General features: G+C 39.8%; 1 protein-coding gene and 2 long non-coding RNA genes across 4 annotated transcripts in view; 2 read left to right on the top strand and 1 right to left on the bottom strand.

The window, feature by feature from the left end:
* Nucleotides 1–2,040: 2,040 nt before the first annotated feature.
* LOC116664369 lies at nucleotides 2,041–3,582 on the bottom strand. The gene is made up of 2 exons (XR_004320879.1): nucleotides 3,455–3,582; nucleotides 2,041–2,442 (listed from the first exon to the last, which is right to left on the bottom strand). It is a non-coding gene; the product is annotated as an uncharacterized LOC116664369 (long non-coding RNA).
* DIO2 (iodothyronine deiodinase 2) lies at nucleotides 2,480–17,489 on the top strand. The gene is given in 3 exon segments (XM_006184276.3): nucleotides 2,480–3,692; nucleotides 11,837–12,407; nucleotides 12,410–17,489. Coding segments are annotated over 3 exon segments (816 nt in total). The 5' UTR covers nucleotides 2,480–3,470; the 3' UTR covers nucleotides 12,433–17,489.
* Nucleotides 17,490–21,856: 4,367 nt separating this feature from the next.
* The window catches only part of LOC116664368, an 82,491-nt gene continuing 82,260 nt past the window's right edge, over nucleotides 21,857–22,087 (top strand). For both annotated transcript variants that reach the window (XR_004320877.1, XR_004320878.1), the window contains exon 1: nucleotides 21,857–21,934. This is a non-coding gene — a long non-coding RNA (uncharacterized LOC116664368). The remainder of the gene's footprint in view (nucleotides 21,935–22,087) is intronic.

Raw genomic sequence — 22,087 nt, 5'->3', positions numbered from 1 at the left:
AAAGAAGTGATGGTTAGAGTCAGGGAAAATATTCCAACACCAGCTCTGACTCTACAACCTTGATGATCTGCTTTCTCTTATTTACATGATGGGACAAATCATATTCTGTCACCTGATGGGTTGTTTTTGTCACTTAATGGGTATAAAATTACTTGAAGTTCAAAGTGCTAAGTATTAGTAATAATTAGAACAAGCAACTATGAACCATGTAGAGAAAGAGAAATAACTTTGGAGAAATGTAGTTTCTAGATTGGACAAGTCTACCAGATAAAAGAAAGGCTCTCAGTTTTGTGATTTATTTATTCATTCATTTAGAAAAAGTGATAGAATAAATCTGAGGAATGTCACAATCAGATTAGCTATCTGTCTATTTGTTCTATTAAAACAAAACCCTCTCAAACACTTTTGACATCAAAGAAAATAAAGTAAAAAGAAAAAAGCTGTTCTGATTTATAACCATTTGTGGTCTGCACGTGCCTTGAACTCTGTACTTAAAGAGAAGGCATTTTTCTAATTTTTTACCAATTCCCTCCTTAGCTTGCCATTTCCAAACATACCCCCCTCACTGAAAGCAAATGACAAGTGAGGGAGAATTAGTTTATAGTGGCCAAGAAGTCTCTACCTGAAAGGAGCACTGGTTTAATTCAAACAGGGCAAAATGAGTGTCTGAGAAGGGGTGAGATTTTAAGGCTTGGGCAGTGAGTGGAAGCATCATTTCCTGAGTCCACACCTTCTTCTGTCATTGTTGGCTGGGACTTCATCTGGCACCATAGCTTTCCCAACTACACCAGTTAAAATACCACGTAGTCACCTCTCTTTCTTTGTGCCTTCTTCCAAAAGGACATTGAGAAGATTGAGACAATGAAAGGAGTAAATGTATATTATGTATACAAATAATATTCTTTGCTAACAATGTATGCTGGTCATAGGGAAAAATATTTTTCTATGTGGTTTATATTCATTTTTCTAAGCTCTGAAGTCTTCTCTAAAATTTTAGTCCATGGGGTGAAAATCCAAAACTCATTAGAGGCTAAACTGATGATAAAAATGAAGGAATCGGGATTTTAGGATAATAGGGAGTGGTGAAGTTTGTGTCAATGAGGAGGCCCACACCCAAGGCCACCAGGGTGTACAATTCTGGGGCACCCAGTCACATCAGTCACTGCGTATTGTATGTGGACGGTGCCCCCTGGTGTGGAGCAATGCATGCCCTGCCCATTCATCCATTCAGGACACCCTCCTTGAACTTACCATGAGCCAGGCATGGTTCTAACTGCTGGGAGATAGCAATGAATTAAGGAGACAGGAAGCTCTGGTCTCTTCTAAGCTCAAGGCGTTCTCATTTGGTTATTTTCTTTAAAGGCAAAAAAGCACTGTGCCAACCAAATAAAATGTATATGCATGCAGAATTTGGCCCATGGACCCACCAATTAATGACCCTTGCTCTAGGCTTTTAAATGATTTCTGTGATCTTGCAGGTTTTAGCCACAGGGACAAAACACAGAAAGGCACCAACCATAGATTTGCACCCACTGCTTAACTCTTGCTTAATGAGAGCTCTGTGTACATAGAAGTCAGCTAATTAATTTTCAATTAACATTCTATATCCCCACCCCAGTATCTGTACTTGCCACTCCTTCTTCTAAGAAAACATAATTCCTGGAGTTGATCTGTTAGGTAAGTGAGGAAGAAAAACTAGAACGAGATGGGGGTCATGGCATTCTGCCAGGGCATTGTCTGCCGAAGTACTGTCAGTTCTGGAGACTGTGGGAAAGGCGAGCCATTGAGCAATGGTCAGTGTGGCTCCTGAACCAATTCAAAGTCTGCTCCTAACCACCTACAAATTTAATTAAACTTTTTCAAGCAAGAAGGAAGATTCCCTAAAGTGTCTTGTCTCTAGGGGTTATGTTAACAGAAACAGGGCATGTGCAGAATTTAAAGAGCTTTCTTATAAATAATTTATTTCTTATCCTTATGGAATCTTAATGCCATTTGATGGAAAGTTTTAATTAATCTGCATATAGGCAAAATGGAACTAAAAGAAGGTCTGGTCACTTAGCTACTTTCATGTCTAGAAGATTTTTTCTTTTCTTTTCTTTTCTTTCTTTCTTTTTTTTTTTTTTTTGGTGGAAACCAGTAAAAAATGAAAACTTGTATTTTACAATTTTCTGCTAGAAGCTTTAAAGAAATCCTGTGATGGTACTCAAAGGGTTTAAAAGTTTTCCACTTCACAACTCACCCTGAACTTTCTTAAATAAGATCGTGACTCAAAAATATTTAAAGAACCTAGGTCACATACCTGATTGAGAGACAGTCGTAGTATATCGGCGTAAAGACGGAAGGTAAGATTCACATCTCCCAAGAAATAGAGCAGGGACAATCTATGATTACTCTTCCTCTTTTCTACCTGCCTTCCAGGATCCTTTCTTCCCAAAACCCCTTCTAAATGAACAATAACAATCATAAATAATCAGAGGAGAGAAACTTTCCCTATCAATCTACACATTATATTAAGTAACTTTTCCCAAAGTTTGGAGCATTTCCTGAAAACCCTCAAAGGTATTAATTTTTTTCCCTCTCTCTTTAAAACACAAAGCAAAATTCCACTGTCCCTCAGCCCCCCCTTCTAAAAAAAAAAAGTTGTCGAGTTTTGCTTTTCTATTCACTGCAGTCCTGGCCAAAGTAAAGCCCTCTTTCTCAATGACGTCAAGATCTTTACCAAGATTAGGCTTTCATTTCTCTATTGCAGCAATTAGCCAGGGAATGTATAAAAGGCTTCAGGGAGACTCACTGGGCTGCAGGGAGAGAGGCACTTTGCACCACAGACAGATAGCACGAAGGAAAAGCCAGAGGGAGTGCGGGAAAAGAGAGGAGTCAGTCGCTCCTGGGGAAGGGAGAGAGGGAGACAGGCTGGGAGAAGGAGAACAGAAAGTGTGTGTGAAACGGAGTAAAGAAGGGAAAAAACTACCCTAAAAAGCACATTTTAAAAACTCTGGCAATTCCAGAAAGAAACAGGCTACGTTTCTGAACATAGAGACAATGGAAAGCTAAAGAAAATTTTGCAATCTCTGCCACAGTCTCATAGGTGCTTGGAAATGAAAGTAGAGCTGCCTGTCTTGAACCGACTCTGAGAGGGGTAACTGGATTAGGGACGGGTACGCCAGTTTTTTTTTTTTTTTTTTTTTAAACATCTTAAATCCTGAAAAAAAAAAAGGCAGCAGCTCGGAATTGAATGAATTGATGGGCACACTCCAACTGCTGGGCTGGAGAGACTGGACTTGGTCTTGCCATTTCTGCTTCTTTGAAAAAGGAGACAACTTGGGCTTCCTTTTAATTTAGTTTTTCTCCTTCTCCCCCACCCCCAGCCTTCCCCCTTACCCCCCCACCCCCTCTATCACCACCCCCCTTTTAAATAAGAGGGTGAAGGGGAACCAGAGCGCACAAGGGAACTGACCCAGGAGGCAGAGAAGATGGGCATCCTCAGCGTAGACTTGCTGATCACACTGCAAATTCTGCCAGTTTTTTTCTCCAACTGCCTCTTCCTGGCGCTCTATGACTCGGTCATTCTCCTCAAGCACGTGGTGCTGCTGCTGAGCCGCTCCAAGTCCACTCGCGGGGAGTGGAGGCGCATGCTGACCTCAGAGGGAATGCGCTGCATCTGGAAGAGCTTCCTCCTCGATGCCTACAAACAGGTGAGCTGCACCCAGAGGGGCTTCTCCGCAGGGCAGCGGGGCAGAGGCAGGGGCGTCTGGGGCCGGAGGCCAGCAGGGGCACTGCGGGGAGCATTGTGGAGCCCTGTTCTGTGGTCATGCTCAAGTGAGCTCCTGTGTTTACTCTCTACACCTGCAATACCAGTTAGATTTGGGGATGACAGGTATTAAGCCATAATGACTCTGTGGGACCGAAGAAGGAGTCTTTCTAATAAGGGTCATTAATGTCTGGCTCCAGTTTTGGAGGAGAGGGGTGTTTGTGTCTGTAGAACAACTTTGGGAAAAGTCAGAAAATGCTGGGGGAGGGCAGACTGCTACATGTATCCTGCTCCTGTCATAGGCTGGCATTTGGATGTTTTGCGGGATAAGAGGCTATGTGAGGTGCCTGCTTTAGGAAAGACAGTTCAGTGGGTAGGCACTAAAAAAGCAAGGAAAAATAAAAACACCACTCAGAACTCTCAGGGAGTTCACAAGATTTAACAAAATGGTCACAGCAGGTGTGATTTGGCATAATAGCTGCTTGTTTCCAGTAGAAGTAAGAGTTAATGAAAACAAGTCTGCGTGCGCTGTCATCCTCTACCCTGATTCGAATCGGAACCTTTTGAAGCAGTTATTAGGCACTAAGTCCCTGTTACTAGTTATCAGTTTGCAACAGAAAGATCTAAGAACCGGCTGTCAGAAATCCAGACTTTGTTAAGGAAACCACATTTGCTTTGTTTCTCAAAAGTTAAGTAAGTTGTCTTAAAGAGCAGATAAGTCTATGGTTTATGACAACCTCAAAGCTGTTATAATTCGTGCCTGGAACACTGGAGCAGTCACCTCACTTACTTGTGGAAGTCAGGTCCCGGGGGCTGGTCTCTCAAAACCAGAGCTGGTGATCTTTGTTTCTAAGTGAAGAATACTGCTTGGTGATGGTGGAGCATCTTTAACACAGATCTTAAAGGGCAAAGAGGAAAAGGCATTGGTTCTTTGTCAGTTTGCTCCCTCGCTCTCCACCCATATGACTCCTGAGGGTCCCTGGGTTTAGGAAGAATTGACTCATTTGGCAAAAACTACTATCAAAGCAAGCATTCTCGGTTTCCCTAACAGCACTGAGGGACCTTTCCTGAGATGCCAGGGAAGAGAGCTTGAGAGGAATATGGAAGCCAATGAAGTGGTAGACTATAGGCAGGCTGAGCCTCAGAAACAGAGCCGGAAAACTCAGAATAAGAGGGGGAAGGGAATGAGTCCTCCGTAAATAAACGCTAGAAAAATAAACCTATGCACCAGGAAAGGAAAAGAAGTAACTTCTAGTAACAAGGACTCCAGACTAGAATCCTTCCACTGAAAATCTAACAAGTATTCAAGAAGAAGATATTCATTGTGAATTAGGGAAGTTTTACTATATAATGACATGTCTTTACTTCTGAGAGTGACCTGCAGAAGGTTTGCATTTGTTGCCCTAAAGACAGGAGAATAGTAAGAGCTCTTGTTAGTAAGTGAAACTTCTTTATAATATGAAACGGTGTTCAAAGTTCTGACTTATGATGTACATGGGGTGAATGGGAGATGCAGGAAGGAGATATTGAGATGATCATTTCATTTCCACAAATGTATACAGTGAGGGTGAATTTTTTATGTTTTGTTCTGGGGGGTAGAGAATTTGGAGGAGAGTGGGGTGTGCACAGGTATGCCAGGCGTATTATTAATTAGGAAGTTTCCTCATCTATATCTGTATTTCGTAGGTGCTGAGTGATGACATGCCAATATCAGTTGTTTGATCTCAGCAAATTAAACTTTTCCTTTTTTGAAAGGCAGTTGACTTTTGCCTATAAAAGAAAAGCCACTGTTTTGGAGAATTTTACTTATATGTATATATATATACTCTCACATAAAGCATGAGGTTTGTGGGAGAAGGGTATAGCTCAGCCGTAGAGCACACACACAGCATGCATGAGGTCCTGGGTTCAATCCCCAGGACCTCCATTAAAAAAATAAGTAAATAAATAAAGAAACCTACTTACTTCTCCCCTTCAAAAATAAATAAAATTTAAAAAATAAAAAAAAATGTTAAACATGAGGGTTGTGACGTTACCCACAAATATTCAGTAAAGTTGTTTCTCCTATTAAGCAGCTTACTAAAATTGAAAAGGAAACAAATGCCTCTTTAATAAACTTTATAATTTATTTCCTCATTCATGGACAGTGTTTCATTGTGTTGCAGTATTTTGTTACCTGGGTTCCGGGAGACTGAGGAGGAGAGTGATTTGTTTTCTGTTTTCGCTCACGGATTGTGTACTCTTCTCCTGTGTTGTTTCTGTCTCCTGATTTGATTAGTGGCCAAGTTTATGACTGTTGTTACTATGTTTGCCTTTAAAGACTTATATAATAGTTGCCATGAGAAGCAGCACCCTAAGAAGCCATACAGCCAGCGATGAGACTGGACTGGGTGCATGATGAATGGAAACACGGCTTGCACCGAGTCTAGGTGTCTCCTTCTGCCTCCTAGTATGGCAAGGGTGGTGGTGGTGGCTGTGGTGGCATTTGAGGGTCACTCAGAATCCCTGAAACAGGTTGAATCATTTCCCTGAGTACAATGGTCATCTCTGCCACTGTCTTGGGGTGTAGCCATTTCTAGAGACACACTGGAGGAGGCTCTGCCTGAGGGGGGCATCCCAGTGTTTCACAGTCCTGACTTGTGTTAGTTCAAGGCTGCCACCCTGTAAGAGGAGGTTTCCAGGATGAGGAGTAGGTGCTCATGTGATGTGATATGAGGCATGTCATTTCGAATTCTCCTTGCTGTTGAATGTCACATACCCGGGAAGATATTTAGAGAAAGTGTACTGAAAGTGTCGTCCCTGTCCTTGGCTCCTACAAGAGGCAGCAAAGAAATTAAAACAAATTAAAACAAAACAAAAAATCCTTATCCATTAGAACGTTGAAGGGGATTTAAAATTAATGTTATAGAGAAGCCTTTAAAGACAGTTTGGGTTTGGTTAGAGGGAGTTCCATGCATGATTCTGATGAAAAAGAAAGCCTACAGAAATCTGTGAGAGATGGAAGTGCATAACAGATGTTTGTTATTTAAGTTTTCCCTAGTCAGTGTCATTGCGTCAAACACTGCATCCTTGTGCTGGTGCACGAAAACTCGAAAATACAACCAATAAGCAAGTTACTCTGTCCGGGAGCCTGGCTCCTACCTAAATGAAGTGTAAAAGTAAACACACGGTATAGATGCTGACAAGCAGTTTAGCTTCTACATGGTCAATATTGCTGTGGCACAGAAAACATATTCATTTGAACATATAATTTTGGTTTTGAAAGGGTCTCTTTAACATTCTCCTCCCCCTCTTCATTCACCTCAGCCTTTTGACACCAGTTTCTACAATGGAAAATGGCCCTTTTAAAAAAGAAACATTCCCAAAAGAACACAAAGAAGGCTGCAGCCAGAGCTTGTCCATCAGTTGGATAAAACACTGGGAAATGATAGAGCTTAGAGCTATGTTTTCAAATTACAGATCAGAAAGAGAATGGCCAAAAGGGAGCTGAGCTCAGAGGAAAGAGTAGGTGGCTTATCCTTCAACTCCAACTTACTTGGCCAGTTTGAATGTAAATGGTTAAATCGCTGTTTGATAATTGGCATATTTGTAAGGACACTGATGTATCCTGGCCATTATGTCAAAGAATTCGAAATTTCTTGATAATAAAGCTATCCCAGGGCTTTGGACAGCAAGAAGGGTATGTAAAAATAATTCTGCCACATAACATCCCCGCCCCCCAATTTTCTTATTTGCTTTTCTTTCTATCATGAGATTAGGTGATATTTTGTCCAGAAGCCTTTCTCAGGCTATGGAAAAGAAAAAGAGAAAACAAGGTTAGTAGTATATGATCTATTTCCAGCTTCCACTTGATGAATGGTTCTTTCTCCCCCCCCCCCTGCCCTGCATTTCACAGTCCACATGCTAAAGCAGCATTATCCTTTCCTCTGTGTGCTGGAAAGTGTCCGTAAAGGGAATCTTATCATCAAGGGAATCGAATACATGCCATAAATTTACACTCTTGTTCATATTTATAAGTATGGCTATTGCAACATTTGAGCTTGGCCCAGAGATGTCCTCTGTTGTAAAAATGCAAGCCATTTATTTACCTCCCTTGTTGGTGTTGTATTGATGGTGATTACAAAAACATAAGAAAGGACAACTGTAATAGTGCAGATGAAAGAGATTAAAGTCAGTGATGACGATATTACATTTTACGTATGTCCTTTCTGATCCTTGCAAAATAAAGGGACCCTTTGGGAACATCGGAACTTCAAGACCAATTAGTGGAAATGATGCTTCTTGTGTTTGGGCATTAAATACTGGGCAGGGTTCTCTTTAGAGCGGCTAATGCTGGCAGGGAAAGAGGTACCGACCTAATTACTCTTCCGCAAGAGTAAAAAATGCCTTTTGAATGCCTCTTTGGCAAATATGTCTCATTAAGGACAAAAACCAAACACAAACCCTCTAAGAAGGAGAAATTAAGATGATAGATAACTTGTGGCCAGGAGACTTTCTGTGCCACTGTGGGAAATTAAAACAAAGTTTGGGAGTACCAGGGGATAACTTGTTTTTGTCGAGCTTCTTTCCTGCAGCCTAAATGTTATTATGGGACCAACTTTATTTTCTTCATCATTTTGGCTTTTTGTCAAGGAATGCTTTGCTCCTGGGGAAACCAAAGAATCCTCCATCATTGAAGACAATGATGATTCTCCCATTCCATCTCAGCAGGGCGCAAAGCTGAGCAAACCAAGAAATCCTCCATTTGAAGCCAGTCATAATAGGAATTTAATTTTTGTGGTGATCAAATGAGAAATGAACAATAGTATCCTTCTAAAAGATTCATTTCTTTCAGTTTAGAGCATACTTTTTGTTAAAGATTTTTTCTTTATCTCTTTATTGTTGCTAAATTGTCCTCCATCCGCAGTTTTTAGCAAAGATGGACAAATTTTATGATTAGTATATGGTACTTACCAAAGCAGACTACTGGACTGCTCACACTTGGACTTCCAAATCATGGCTGTGGGTTTTCCCCTCATAGTTTTTGTCAGTACACTTGTTCTTACCTGCACATATTATCTGACCTAGTCACCCTCATGAACTGTACATCTGTTTATGGACATTCTAATCTGCAGCCAGGTCCTATGGCTGCTCAGCAAAATAAAGAGGACTGGCTCCTTTCGTTTTATGCACTGACCAGCTGAGATAAACAAAAACAGCTCAGCAACATTCGGTGCTGACTGAGACACTGCTCTACAGTGGGAGTCCAGGTCTCACTTCGCCTCAGTTAGCTCATCCAGCACCCAAATAGGATTCTGTTCATTGCAGGTCAAGGTAATTATTACATGCAAAATTCTTCACTGACCCCTGCCTAGGATCGCAACAACTGTAACTCATTCAATAATTTATTCAACAAAAATTTTAATTTATATATATATATAAAACACACACACATATGTATGAATTTTTTCCCCAGCTTAACAAAATGCCACCTCCCCCTCCCCCACTCTGGACCTTAAACACACACACACACACACACACACACACACACACACACACACACACACACAGAGAGAGAGAGATCATTACATATTTGGTAACTTTACTAATTTTTGATTTTAGACCAAAGATGTACTTGTTCTAAATTTTCTAAGGTAAAGTTTTTTGTTTTTTGTTTTTTTGTTTTTTTACCTTATCGTCTGTATTTCAAAAAGAATTATGTGGCTGAATTATATACATTGTCACTAAAAAGAAGGAGAAGGTGTTTCAACTTTCCAAGAAAATTAATTACAGGTAACAAGAGAGTCACCTGCGACTGAAGTGTCAGATTACATTATTCAGCTGAATAATCAGGAATAATGCAGGGATCAATAGTTCTGCTTGGGTGACAGTCAGAGCGTCAGAGGCCCATTTTACAAGACGACACGATTGTTCAGAGCTCTTCAAACGACTCCAACACGCACATGGCTGTTTTCACCTACCGAGAACCTACAGGTCTGTAGCCCAGAGGTGATTTTTCTCCCATATGTGTTGCTCACTTAAAGAGAAGTTGCTACAACAGCTAATGGGTTCAGACTGATCTGAATGCATCCAGATCTTTATATCACAGTATGTTGAGAAACACAGCACAATATTATTAAAAGCAGTCCTCCTAGAATCATCAGTGCTGTTTTAAGTGTGAAAGATCTCACGAGAAGGTGATAATGATGCTACCTACCACCTAAATCCACAAAGAAGTACAAAAACAAGCCATAGATTAAAAAACCCTTACAGTGCCTTTAAAATGTATACCTTTAAATTTCAAGTATAGTTTAAAACCTCAGAGACAATTGTAGCTCATATAAAACAATCCACCTAAAAGTGGCTTATTAGATTTCTTCATCTAGTGTCACTTGCAACATAACCAAGAAAATGAATATACATTAAATAACTTTCTCTGTGATAGTGACTGAAAACAAGTGTACTTATTTAAATCACACCAACAGCTTCATTTTCTAGAAAAGAGGATTGTTCTTCCAAGATTTCTTTTAGAAAATGAATGGTACTTTTTTCAAACCAGCCCTGCTAGGATATTTCACGAGGGAAAGGACGGACTTCGATTCTTTCTCTATGGTTAAAATGAGTTATGCATTAACATTAGAGAGAAGCTTCTGAATAGAAGCCCTTGAGTATGTTATATCAGTGTGGATTGTTAAGTTTTTAACAATTCACTTATAAGTGACTTCAATTACCAGCAATGTCATATGTGGTAGTATTTATATGACGGGGTGGGGGAGAGTCGATGCAGTTGGAAGTGTTTTATAATATTAAGGATAGTGTATAAGAATCAATTGTGCTGTTGTAAGTTGTCCCTAATGTTATTGGCTTTGATAAAACCATTCTAGGGGAAGATCCAATTGTGTTAATTTAAACTGAAGTAATTGGCTCTTTCATGTTTCTGGCTTTTTATTATCAATTTACATGTTCAAAGACCAGCAAGCTTTCTTTCAGTCTGTGTTCAACCATTTAAACCATGTGCAAAGTGGGCACATGGAAAAATTTTCTTCTATGTCTCTTCTGCCTGAGTATTTTATAATTCAGAGGAACTTATTTATAAAATGTATGGTAGAAAAGTAAAGGGTTTGTGACTCCCTAGATTGAAAAAAAAGGGGGGGAAACAAACAAAAAAACCACATGACAAATGAGAAATTAAAAGTAGAATTCTACAAAAAGTAAAATTGTATGTTTTTGTTCATTCGTTTGCTTGTTTAATGGAAATGATGAGATTCTAGTCAAAAGAACCCCAAAATATGCAGAAGCCATAGAAACAAATCTCCAGGATGGGTGTCATACTGAGGAGAGCTCAAATCACTTCCAAGAGTAATTTTTTTTAAACGTAGAATTGCCCAGGAAAGTGGTGTTCTGTTTCACATGTTTGCGTGGCACCCATAACGGCAACCTCCACCCCCACGGTGCTTTATTGTGTAACCAAGAGCTCTTTTCCTTATAGGGGAGATAGGCATTATTGTCACTACTCTACAGATGGGAAAGCCGGAGTCTGGAGAGATTAAGTGGGACCAGGCCTTCTTATAAATGGTGCACTCCAGGTTTGCTAGTTCTGTGCAGTCCATTAGTATCCTTGTCCAGTGGTTGAGATTAAATGCCTTAGCATCAGGCAAGAAAATAAAGGTCTTTTCTGAGTATTTTAGAATTCAGAAGTGGGGATTCAGAAAGAGGTACTATGTCCCACCATTCTGATAATTTGTCTTAAAGTGGCTTTTCAAATGAAGTCAATTGATCATTTGTTATACACTGTGTACAAAGCACTGACACAAAGTGAGGATAGTAAAGAATGCCAGCCTCGACTTAATTGGGGAGAGAGTCAACGGCAGTGCCTTCAGTGATGAAAATAATTACATTTAGTGACTGAACAGGATGCAAACGATTTTTATTCCCTTTAAGGCCATTCATTACCTGCCATGATGGCTTTTTATTCAAATCACTATGTTTCCAGTGTCCTCTGACAGATATACCACATTTTATTAGAGCCAGTTGTTTCTACATAGAGTGAATTGAAGTGGCAATGTGTTTAATGTGGTAGTCTCTTCCTCTTCTTTTTTTCACCACCAGGTGAAATTAGGTGAAGATGCCCCCAATTCCAGTGTGGTGCATGTCTCCAATTCTGAAGGAGGAGACAACAGTGGGGATGGTGCCCAGGAGAAGACAGTTGATGGAACTGAGTGCCACCTTCTTGACTTTGCCAACCCTGAGCGCCCACTGGTCGTCAACTTCGGCTCAGCCACTTGACCTCCTTTTACCAGCCAGCTGCCAGCCTTCAGCAAACTGGTGGAAGAATTCTCATCAGTGGCTGACTTCCTGTTGGTCTACATTGATGAGGCTCATCCTTCAGATGGTTGGGCGGTGCCTGGGGATTCTTCTTTGTCTTTCGAGGTGAAGAAGCACCGAAACCAGGAAGACCGATGTGCAGCAGCCCACCAGCTTCTGGAGCGTTTCTCCTTGCCGCCCCAGTGCCGAGTTGTGGCTGACCGCATGGACAACAATGCCAACGTAGCCTATGGGGTGGCCTTCGAACGTGTCTGTATTGTGCAGAGACAGAAAATTGCTTATCTGGGAGGAAAGGGTCCCTTCCACTACAACCTTCAAGAAGTCCGGCGTTGGCTGGAGAAGAATTTCAGCAAGAGATGAAATCTAGATTAGCTGGTTAAAGGTATGATTTTGTAATAGAGCTTTTTTTTTTTTTTTTAAATAAAAACTATGTAAGAAGAAAAAAACTAAGAACTGAATCCACTATTTCAACTGAGTCCTGTTGTCTCGCAGAAAGACAGGAATTTACACGTCGGAAGAACAAAAACTTCTAACATCTCAGTACTACTTTCACCACTCAAATGGCGTTCGGCAAAATAGTAGCCTATCACTTCTCTTCCTAAGTAAAAAGCTCTGAGTAGAAAGATCCCAAGATGGAGAAGAAGAAAACTTGTTTCAGCATGCGTTCATTCTGCCCTGAGAAAGAACTGGAGCAGCTGACGCAGGCTTTGGGACCTGAGGAGGCGCGCGTGAATAATTACTATGTTAGGGAAGCTACCGTCCTTGTTAGTATGCGGGGTCTCGCCTAGGCTTTCCTCAGCACAGACAGAGTCCACCTGGGTAGTTCCCAAGTGTTTACTTATGAATGAAGCCTTGAGCACAGACCGTGTGGTTAGGAGCTAGGTGATTAACACGTTAGAGCAGCTTCCATGGTTCTGGTTTCTAGCCACGTAGTGCTTGCTCTCTGCTGGTCTAAATATCCCAGAATACAGGCATGTTTGCAGACATCAAGAATGATCCCCACCCAGAGGGTGAGGCTGACCACCTGAAATCTGATGGTTACTTTCTAGGCAGAGGGGTGGGAGCGGAGGGGGAAGTGCTAGAGGAAAATCAAATTGACAGGCTAGGAAAAGGAGGCAGAAAGTTTAGGAGGCATCATAGGGCACCACCTTGGAACTGTGGAGAGTGGGACTAATCTGTTAGCCACAGAAACATGGAAACATGCACAAGGCTAGAACAAGAAGCGGCGCAACTGAAATAGCAAAGAGAATATACATATGAAATCGATGTATTTATATGTTCTTAGATTGAGGAAGGAAGGGGGATTGAGTGGGGAAAGATGCACTTTAGTATTTGTATTACTTTTTGAAACATGTTTGTGGTATGTGTATTTTCAGTCGGTGAATTATTCCCCAGGATACTGATGGAAGGTCAAACCAGTGTGTCCAGGAGTGCTGGTCTGTCCCTCTTCATCCCTGCAGTTCTGATGTGGCCCCACTCGTTCTTGGTCTCAGTTTCTATGGCAGTGTTCTCTGAACGTTGATCAGCTTCTGTGGGAGGCAGATGCCCTGGCCATTCAGCTTCAGCACTATTTTCCTCCCAAAGTAGATAAACTATAGTGAATGACAGGTAAAAACAAACAAGGTTTCTTCAGTTGCATAATAGAGGAAGAGAAATTTTGAGACAATTCTCATCAGTAATTTTGGAGGCTTTGATAATAAGGCAATCCTCAGTATCGTGGAATTTGGCAAAGTGGAACTCCCATTAATATTTTAATTTGAACTTGGGTCTAACTTTGTTTCTCTAAGCTGAGAGCAAAGAATCTAAGGCTTCTATAGTACATTATTATAATACTATTTTAATATATATATACCATATTTCTCTTTGAAGTGAAGATACTATAGTTTTACTTATAAGTAAACCTAACCTCCAAAAGAATAGCCCAGCCAATTTTGTATCATAAAATTTTTATTGTAAATTTGAAGATGTTATCAAATCACAGTATATGGTTATATTTATATGTACAATCAAAGGTTCTCATAACCATTCTATTAATAATTGAATCATAAAATAAAATTAATAGAAAAAGATATCTAAATTTGAAAATCTTCCTGAACTAGTTGTCTGAAATGAGAAAAAGTGAAAACTAAGTGTGCAAGAACCAAAAGTCTATTTTTTTTAAAAAATGGAGCAACAGAATAGTCATATCACTACATAGTTTATTACTTAGATATTAAAGCACCATTTTAACTAATTATTTTTTAACTGCAACATTTAAGATTCCCAGGGTTCTAAACTCTAAGAAACATACCCACAGAGAAAGAAAGCAAATTTTGAAAATGTGACACTATCTAAGGAATTTCTGGAAAAATCACATATAGAGAACAGATTATTTCAGAGTCCTCAATTGTTAAACTCTGTAACTCAAGGCTTATCAGTGGGCTCCACTGATTTCTATCTTCAAAATGGTGCTGAAACTTCTGTGGTACCCTGGAGAAAAAAAATGAAGAATTGGTGGCAGCACACTCACACTGTTGTCCTTAAACTTCCCCTTTGTTCTGCACGTACAGTAATGGAACAGGATGTTAGAGAAGCTGGTGGGGGGATGAGATTTGGGTAAGGCAGTCAGTACTAGTTGTCTGGGGAAAAGGATGATGGAAAAATTATCCAGTTGTGATATTATTTTTAAAGAAAGAGAAGGTGTGTGCATGCAATTCCTCTCCCTGAGGATAGACCAATGGAGAAGCGAAGCAGAGGAAGTAAACATACAAAGGCACAGGCTGAATATCAGGGAAAAAGGTTCAACTGAACATAGAAGAGTTGCTGGAAGAAAGGCTGTTGGGGCACCGGCGGAGAAAGTGAATTGACAAAGCTCAGGAACACTACGAGATGCAGAATAGCTCGGTGTTCTCAGAATTGTGATAAGCCTATATCGTTACGTAGCTTATTTATCTCAGCATAAACTCTTATGGTTTCCTGTGATGTATCTTTATTAACTTAACAAGAACTCATTATTTGAGATAGAGGAGAATCAATGTTTAGCTAGTATGCTCAGAGAAATTATTAGATTGTTAACACCCACCCCACCTATCCTGTCTTTTACAAGTTACGTTCCTTTGAAGACTTGTAGTTTCTATTCGCACAAGGCAAAGTATATATAAATATATGATTTCCTCTTCTTAGTACCTAAACATCCGCCCCATAGGCTGTGTTTATGTGGAGCTACCAGTTTAGCCTTTAAACTGAATTAGCTTGTCTATTACTGAAATAGTTTCCAAGCAATGTTAAATATTATCACAGCATCTGGATTTACTCATTTAATGTTTGAAAGACTTGTGTCTTGGAACTATTCAAAGCTGACTTAATTTTATTGCTTAGAGAAAATATTAGTGGAATCAACAATGACTTTCTTGAGTGGACATGAATGAAAAGCCTGCACAAATGGGGTGTAAGTATTTGATATAGTTATTACAATGTAGCTGTCTCCTTCAAAGCAGGTTACTAATGCTATTCTTTGCACAGCTAACATGCCAGTCATTTAACTGATATGACTTTTCACATTCATGTTTTCAGATCTCTGGTCCTGTGTCTTCACCTTGTTTATAGAATGTACCCCTGGTTTTTGGTAATATCAACTTCTAAAGGCCTATTGATTTAGTTTAATTCTCCTGTCATTAATCAGGAAATGCCAGTTCTGTGAAGAAGGAAAGAAGAAAGGCCTGCTGTGTTTCATTTTGCCTGAGTGTATTTCACTTTATGGGTCTTGAATAAAAGTTAAGAAATACGGTGAGGTCCTGTGTGGGTGCTGCCTTGCTGCATCAAATACCAAGGGGCAGGTTAAAGACAATGCCCATGCCTTTGGGAAAATGCCCAGTTGGATACAAGGTAACCTCAGCATGCCCAATGGGCTATGTCCACGGCAAGAGGAATGCACTGATGTGCAAGACTTCCCGTTCTGTAAGTCATAAGAAGATAAACACGGGCATTTATTCTACCTAATCTCTGATAGTTTGGAAAATAAGCTTAATTAGAATCACACGGTCATTGCAAAGGGGAAAATGTAGACACCAACGTCTGTTGCATTGAAGAATTGATTAAAAAGAACATTAACCAGCTTTTAAAACTTTTTAGAACATGCCCAACGTTATGTCTCTGAGCAGTGGAGATCAACTGTGAGGCTTTTAATTCCAGGAGTTTTTTCTAAAGAATTGATATTGCCAAAAATCAGAACTAAAGTGTTTTTAGTTATATTCCACCCTCCTCTCTACTTCCTCCTTAATCTTAAACATAGAAGCTAAGCCCATGCTTCTTATGTAAGTCCAGAGTGGGGCATAGGTATCAACCTCTCCTTGGTGATCAGCATTCTCTTGGTAGTATCCTGAGGTCTCCTGTGAAAGAAGGGGATAGGGCCTGGGAGATTCAGGAAATTACTAACTGGGAAGAACTAGGCCCTGAGGGCTTGATCTGCTGGTCTGGGAAAATTCCTTCTCACCCTTGGAGAAGAGCTGATGATTGTCATTGAGTGACTTAAGCAAAACATTACTAACATGTTTTCTTAAACATGAGCAAAGCTTTGGGCCATTTCCTAATGCCTTATGTTCTGGATAGCACCAGAAGTAAGGTTTCAGAATTAAGAGATCCAGTTCTGTTCCAAGATGAGTCTGAACCAATAGAAAGCAAACAGGTACAGATGTCCAAATGATACTGTTCTCGCAGGCTGGGGCTCCCTGCCCATCTTGGGCAGCAGCACCAGAGCGCCAGAGAGTTTATTTAATATTTACCGAGGAGACTTCGAAGACACAGGAGATGTTTAATGAAGTCACTATTTTGGCTCAAAACTCCCCCCTTCCTCCAAAAAAGCAAATAGGTAAACACATAAATGAAAGAAGCCCACAGAAGGGAGTGGGAAATAAAATTCTCTCAAGACATATCCAGACCATGTCACTGGTTGGTGTGGTTTTTGTGTGGGTTAAGATTGGAAGATGTGAAGACATGAGTATCCAGTACTTTATAACCAAAGCAATTAAAAGATGTTGGGTAGGGAACGTTGGCCAGTTCTATTTAATTTTGCATCACATTATCACCAGACTCTATCACTAGCCCAAGTAATCGGGCACCCGAAGAGGGAGATCGGGATGTGCAGAAGTTACCAGTGTGCAAATGATAACTACTGATGAAAGAGTCATCGACTCAGTTAGTGGTTGGATGTGGTCACACTTGTTTGCTTCTGCCCATCTCTGTCTCCCCAGCAAGGAGGATACTCGGGGCATGATGCTATGAGTACTGGGTAAATGTGGTGAGAATGTGTGTGTGTGTATCTCTGCTTCTCAGTTGCAGAAACAGAAATGCTTTGGAGATTATGTGTAGAAAGAGTGTTATTATATTGGTGCTGAGTGGTATGTGTGCTTTTAAATTTGTTCTTGTATTTTAATAAACTTTGAATAAAAGAATAAAGTTACTCTTTGGTTCTGTTTGTTTATTTTTAAATTACTCTCTAGACCTTGCCCTTGGCTGGAACACATTCATGGTTGACAAGGGAAAGAGAATCCATCATTCTAATATTTATTCCTTGGTATTTGTGGGCAAAATCACCAGCAATGCCAGGTTATTTTAATCTCATGCTGTGTGCCAGAGTCTTCAAGGAAATCAAGACAAGTTAAAAGAAAATCTTAAGATACTTTCCATATTCATGAACAAGTTGCACACGGAATTCATGGAAAGGGGCCTGTTAAAGAGACTGTGGAACAGATTTCTACTTTGTTGTATTTACATCTCAGGTTTTCTAAGTGCAATAAATAAACTTTCCAGGAAGTTAGTTAAATACATATCACACACATAGAATATATGTATGTATGTGTGTACACATATATATATGTGTATATGTATACATCTATAATTTGTTATATAATTGGCAGTACAATAATGTGGATTTTAAAAAAAAATCAACATCTGAACACATTTATATCAAGCATTTCCCACTATGATAAGGTATAAAGGATGAGAATGGTTTGCGAAGGCAGTGACCTGTGAATGACAAGGATGTAATTGCAACACAGTTAAATATGTGCATTTTGTTCCTGAAAACAGGTGACTTAACCAAAGTATTACTATCTCTTGAGACTCTTGCTTATGATTTCCTACACATAGTAATTTAATTAATATTTGTAGTGTCATGCAATATTCCAGAATTTCAATGGAATTTTAAAGAATCATGACTTTGACACCTATTGATTGAGTTTCTATTCCTTGCAGGGCACACCTGTGCTAGGTGTAATGTGATGTGCAAAAGCAGTAAAACTAAACTCACAAAGACATGACTCCCTCGAGGAACCTGTCATGGACTCGTCAAGACTGCAGGTGGCAAACTCCAATTAGTCTGCAAAAAAAGTGAATATATTGGCTGATACAAGGAAACCCTGGAAATGGTTGGGATGAAACTTACCCGAGGGACAGCAGGCTCCAGTGACTTAGAAATCTTCAGTGCTTGCTAGGTCTTCGGTGTCTTCTCTTTTTTGGGTATCAGCTTTTTCTTCTAGACCAGCCTCTCCTTACTCTGGGTAACCCGGCTAGGGGAAGCTCCTCACTGACATTCTAACTATCAGCTGGCTTAAGTAGAGTTTGAAACTATCTCTAGAGAAGGACTTGAACTGGACCAGCTTGTGTCACATGTCCACTCTATTGTCATGGGACTAGGGTCTGTTACCAGAAGGACTGTAAGAAATGCTGAGATTATACAAAGGTATCGGAAGTTAACTCAATGGCAGTTATTTTCAACTAACCCCAGAATGAGGGTTAAATAAGAATACTTACTTAACTTCCCTAAAAGTGAGGGGAACCTCAATAAGTGATTGGGTGTGTACAATCATTAAAAACAAATTCGAAGAAAGGGTAGAGCTCTCAGACAAGACTTTGTGGAGTTTAAAAGGACTTGAGAGGATGGGCAAGATGTAGAGAAGAAGATGGACTGTCTTCCATTTAGTAAGTCAATATGTATTTACTAATATGTATTTACTAAGTATCTGTCAGTTGTGACTAAGGAGGCCAAATCAGTCAAAAAATTAAGACACTAAAATATGTTGATCATTTTTAGAAGAGAGAATTCAGTCTAATTCATAAAAGTTGAGAAAACAGGATAGGAGATAAATTTTCTATTTCTTTGTGTTTCTTCCTCTCTTGGGTGAGCAGTTACATAACTAACATTAAATCACTGAGTGTTTGAGCACCTATTAGTATAAATAAAGCAATAGTCATCAAAATACTACCTTCAGTGGGTGTACATACAAATGGTATAAACTATGGTTTCCCACACTGTTAAGTGTTTATAGTCTGGCTGGTAAATGAAAAATCCAAACATGATATTATCTCATGTACTAGATACGCATCTCCATACGCACTGAGCCTTAAAACCTTGAAGTTTTGCCATTTAACTTCGCCTAGAAGGACTTCTAGAGTAAACTGGAGCAAAAAACATAGAATAGGGTGTTTTGTAAAAATAAAGAAGCCTTCCAGCCAACACTGAGCCCTGAAAGACATTCCAGGAAAATTTGTAATAAAATTCCTCAGTATAATAATGTGTTGTATTGGGGCGTTTTGCAGAGGCATTCACAATCCTTTCCCAGTTTTCACACGGGTAAGGATTCACTGTGGCTTAGTCATCTTCGTCAACCCCTGTGGCCTAGATTTTGTGCAATGGACAAAAGGAAGATATGCTGGAGTAAAAGGCATAAATTCCCAACATACACTAGTGTAAAAGTTTGAAAACTTAATCAAGACAAATGCAAGGTCTGTTACTGTGAAATTAATGAGCTGTCCTGGGTAAGCCTGCACATCTAGCCATTGGGAATTCATGGGTCTACCTGCAGGAGCCGACTGGCTAGAGCCCTGCTTCCCTTGCAGCCCAAACGCTTTGTACCCTGTAGGTTAAACATCCAAGGGGGAGCAATTCTGGGTCTCGTAGCTGCATAGGTCTTTTGGAGTAGCAGAAGAGATTCTAGGTACCTCTTGATAAATGGTAGCCACTGTAACTGGCCCAAATCAGGGAAATTGAACTGAGAGAATGCTAGGGATCCAGGAACCCACCCATTCCCATTCCTGCTTCAAAAAAGGGCGTACAGCTTTTGTTTCCTCTCCTGGCTTTGCTATCCACTTTGTACTTCCCCACTCCCTCCAGAAAATAAAGAACTTTAGCCTGAAAATCATGAGCATGAATATGGGATGCAGTGGAGTGCATTGTATTATTGATTTAGTCTATGTAATTCAGGCAGAAATCTTGATTCATACATTTTATTTATTTCTTAAATATATTTTTATTGAAGTACAGTTTCTGGTGTACAGCACAATACTTCAGTCACAAAGAAACATAGATACATTCGTTCTCATATTCTTCTTCACCATAGGTTACTACAAGATATTGAATATGGTTCCCTGTGCTGTACAGTATAAATTTGTTGTTTATCTATTTTATATATATTAGTATCTGCAAATCTCAAACTCCAAATTTCTCCCTTCCCACCCCCTTCCCTCCCTGGTAACCGTAAGTCTGTTTTCTATGTCTCTGAGTCTGTTTCCATTTTGTAAATAAGTTCATTTGTCTTTTTTTTTTTTTTTTTTTGGATTCCACGTATATAAGTGATTCATACATTTTAGACAACATGTGTGAGGCAATTTACTAGCATGTGTACTGGCCAGAGGCATGGATGTCCGTATAGGCCACTCCCACAGGAGGCGGCATCCCCACTTAAGGTTTCAGGATGGTTATTCATCAGGTGTCCCTACTTCCACCACCAAGATTTCCTTGCTCTTTATGTTTCTGTGCATTTATACCTTATGGATTACCTTTGTCGCCTTAATTGTTTGAGGTTTAGGCGCTCTACCTGTTCCACTGGGAAGAGTGCATTGTAAATATTTGGCATAGGAAAATTTCTTTAAAGTGAAGAAAAACTTAAGGGAAAATTTAGGAATTCCCATCCTCTGATGGTACCAGGGGAATCTAATCTTCCATTTCCAAACCTCCTCCACTTTTATAATGGCTGCACTTTCCTTCATCAAACCCAACACTAATTTTTTTTTTTTTTTTTGGTGAACTTCCCTACCGACTCTACCCATTTACGTGTGCTCCCTATTATACTTTAAGGATGTATACATATAGGCTATATGTTATAATGACAGAAATCTCCTAAATTTATTCTTCCTTATGGAAAAATTTCTTTTCACATATATATTCTCAGTTTGTGCACATTTTAAAAAAGCATCTCCCTTGAGTACACTGAGGAGTACCCGCTCGTATTTTTCTAAGTTCTAAGTTCTTGCTTGCATCGATGCCTTCGTTCTCTGTTCTGGTGCTCAGGGCTTCCATACCGGTGACGAGTGATATCAGGCCCACGTTTTAGTTATACCTTTAGAAGATTTGTCATTTTATGTTATAGGCACACACTTATCTACACTTCTATAATGTATTATTGATAGTAATCTATGTAGTTCTCTCCATGGTATAAAATGGTTACCTTCTAAGCCATAGAGAAAAAATAATCCCCTTATGTAGTGAAGAAGAGAGATAGGTTGAACCTCAACTGAATTGAATTGTCAGTTCAGTTGTGACCAGACGGAGCAGACAAGGCATGTTCCTACTGGGTGTGCCATGATTATAGAAAAGACATCAAGAAATTATCCAGGGTAAAGGCTGTATCTGCTTCTTGATGATTCAAGGTACACCTAGTTACACCCATAGCCCAGAAACACCAAACATGTTTGTCTGCTGGTTTTGTGTGGCGCTGGAAGGCATCCAAGTAACATGCGAGTGGCAATAATCCCTTGAGTGCTGTGTTGCTTCACTGACTTCTTATTCTTTGGAAACAGTCTTCTAGAGTCACCAGTGACCTCCTTCTAATCTAGACAAGTCCAGAGGTATTTTTTTTTTTTCAGTATTCACTCTCTTTCATGTGGCCCTTCTAACTCTTCTACTTTCTTTTTTGCTGTTCTCTCTTCCTAGTCTATTAAAAGTGGATGTTCCTGTAGGATTATATTCTGTATGTATTCTGTTTCTGTCTTGTATTCTTT

The sequence above is a fragment of the Camelus ferus genome, chromosome 6 (genome assembly GCF_009834535.1).
Source record: "Camelus ferus isolate YT-003-E chromosome 6, BCGSAC_Cfer_1.0, whole genome shotgun sequence".
NCBI classification, from domain to species: Eukaryota; Metazoa; Chordata; class Mammalia; order Artiodactyla; family Camelidae; genus Camelus; species Camelus ferus.
Note: the sequence above shows the minus strand (reverse complement) of the source record. Positions and strands in the feature narration are given on the sequence as shown.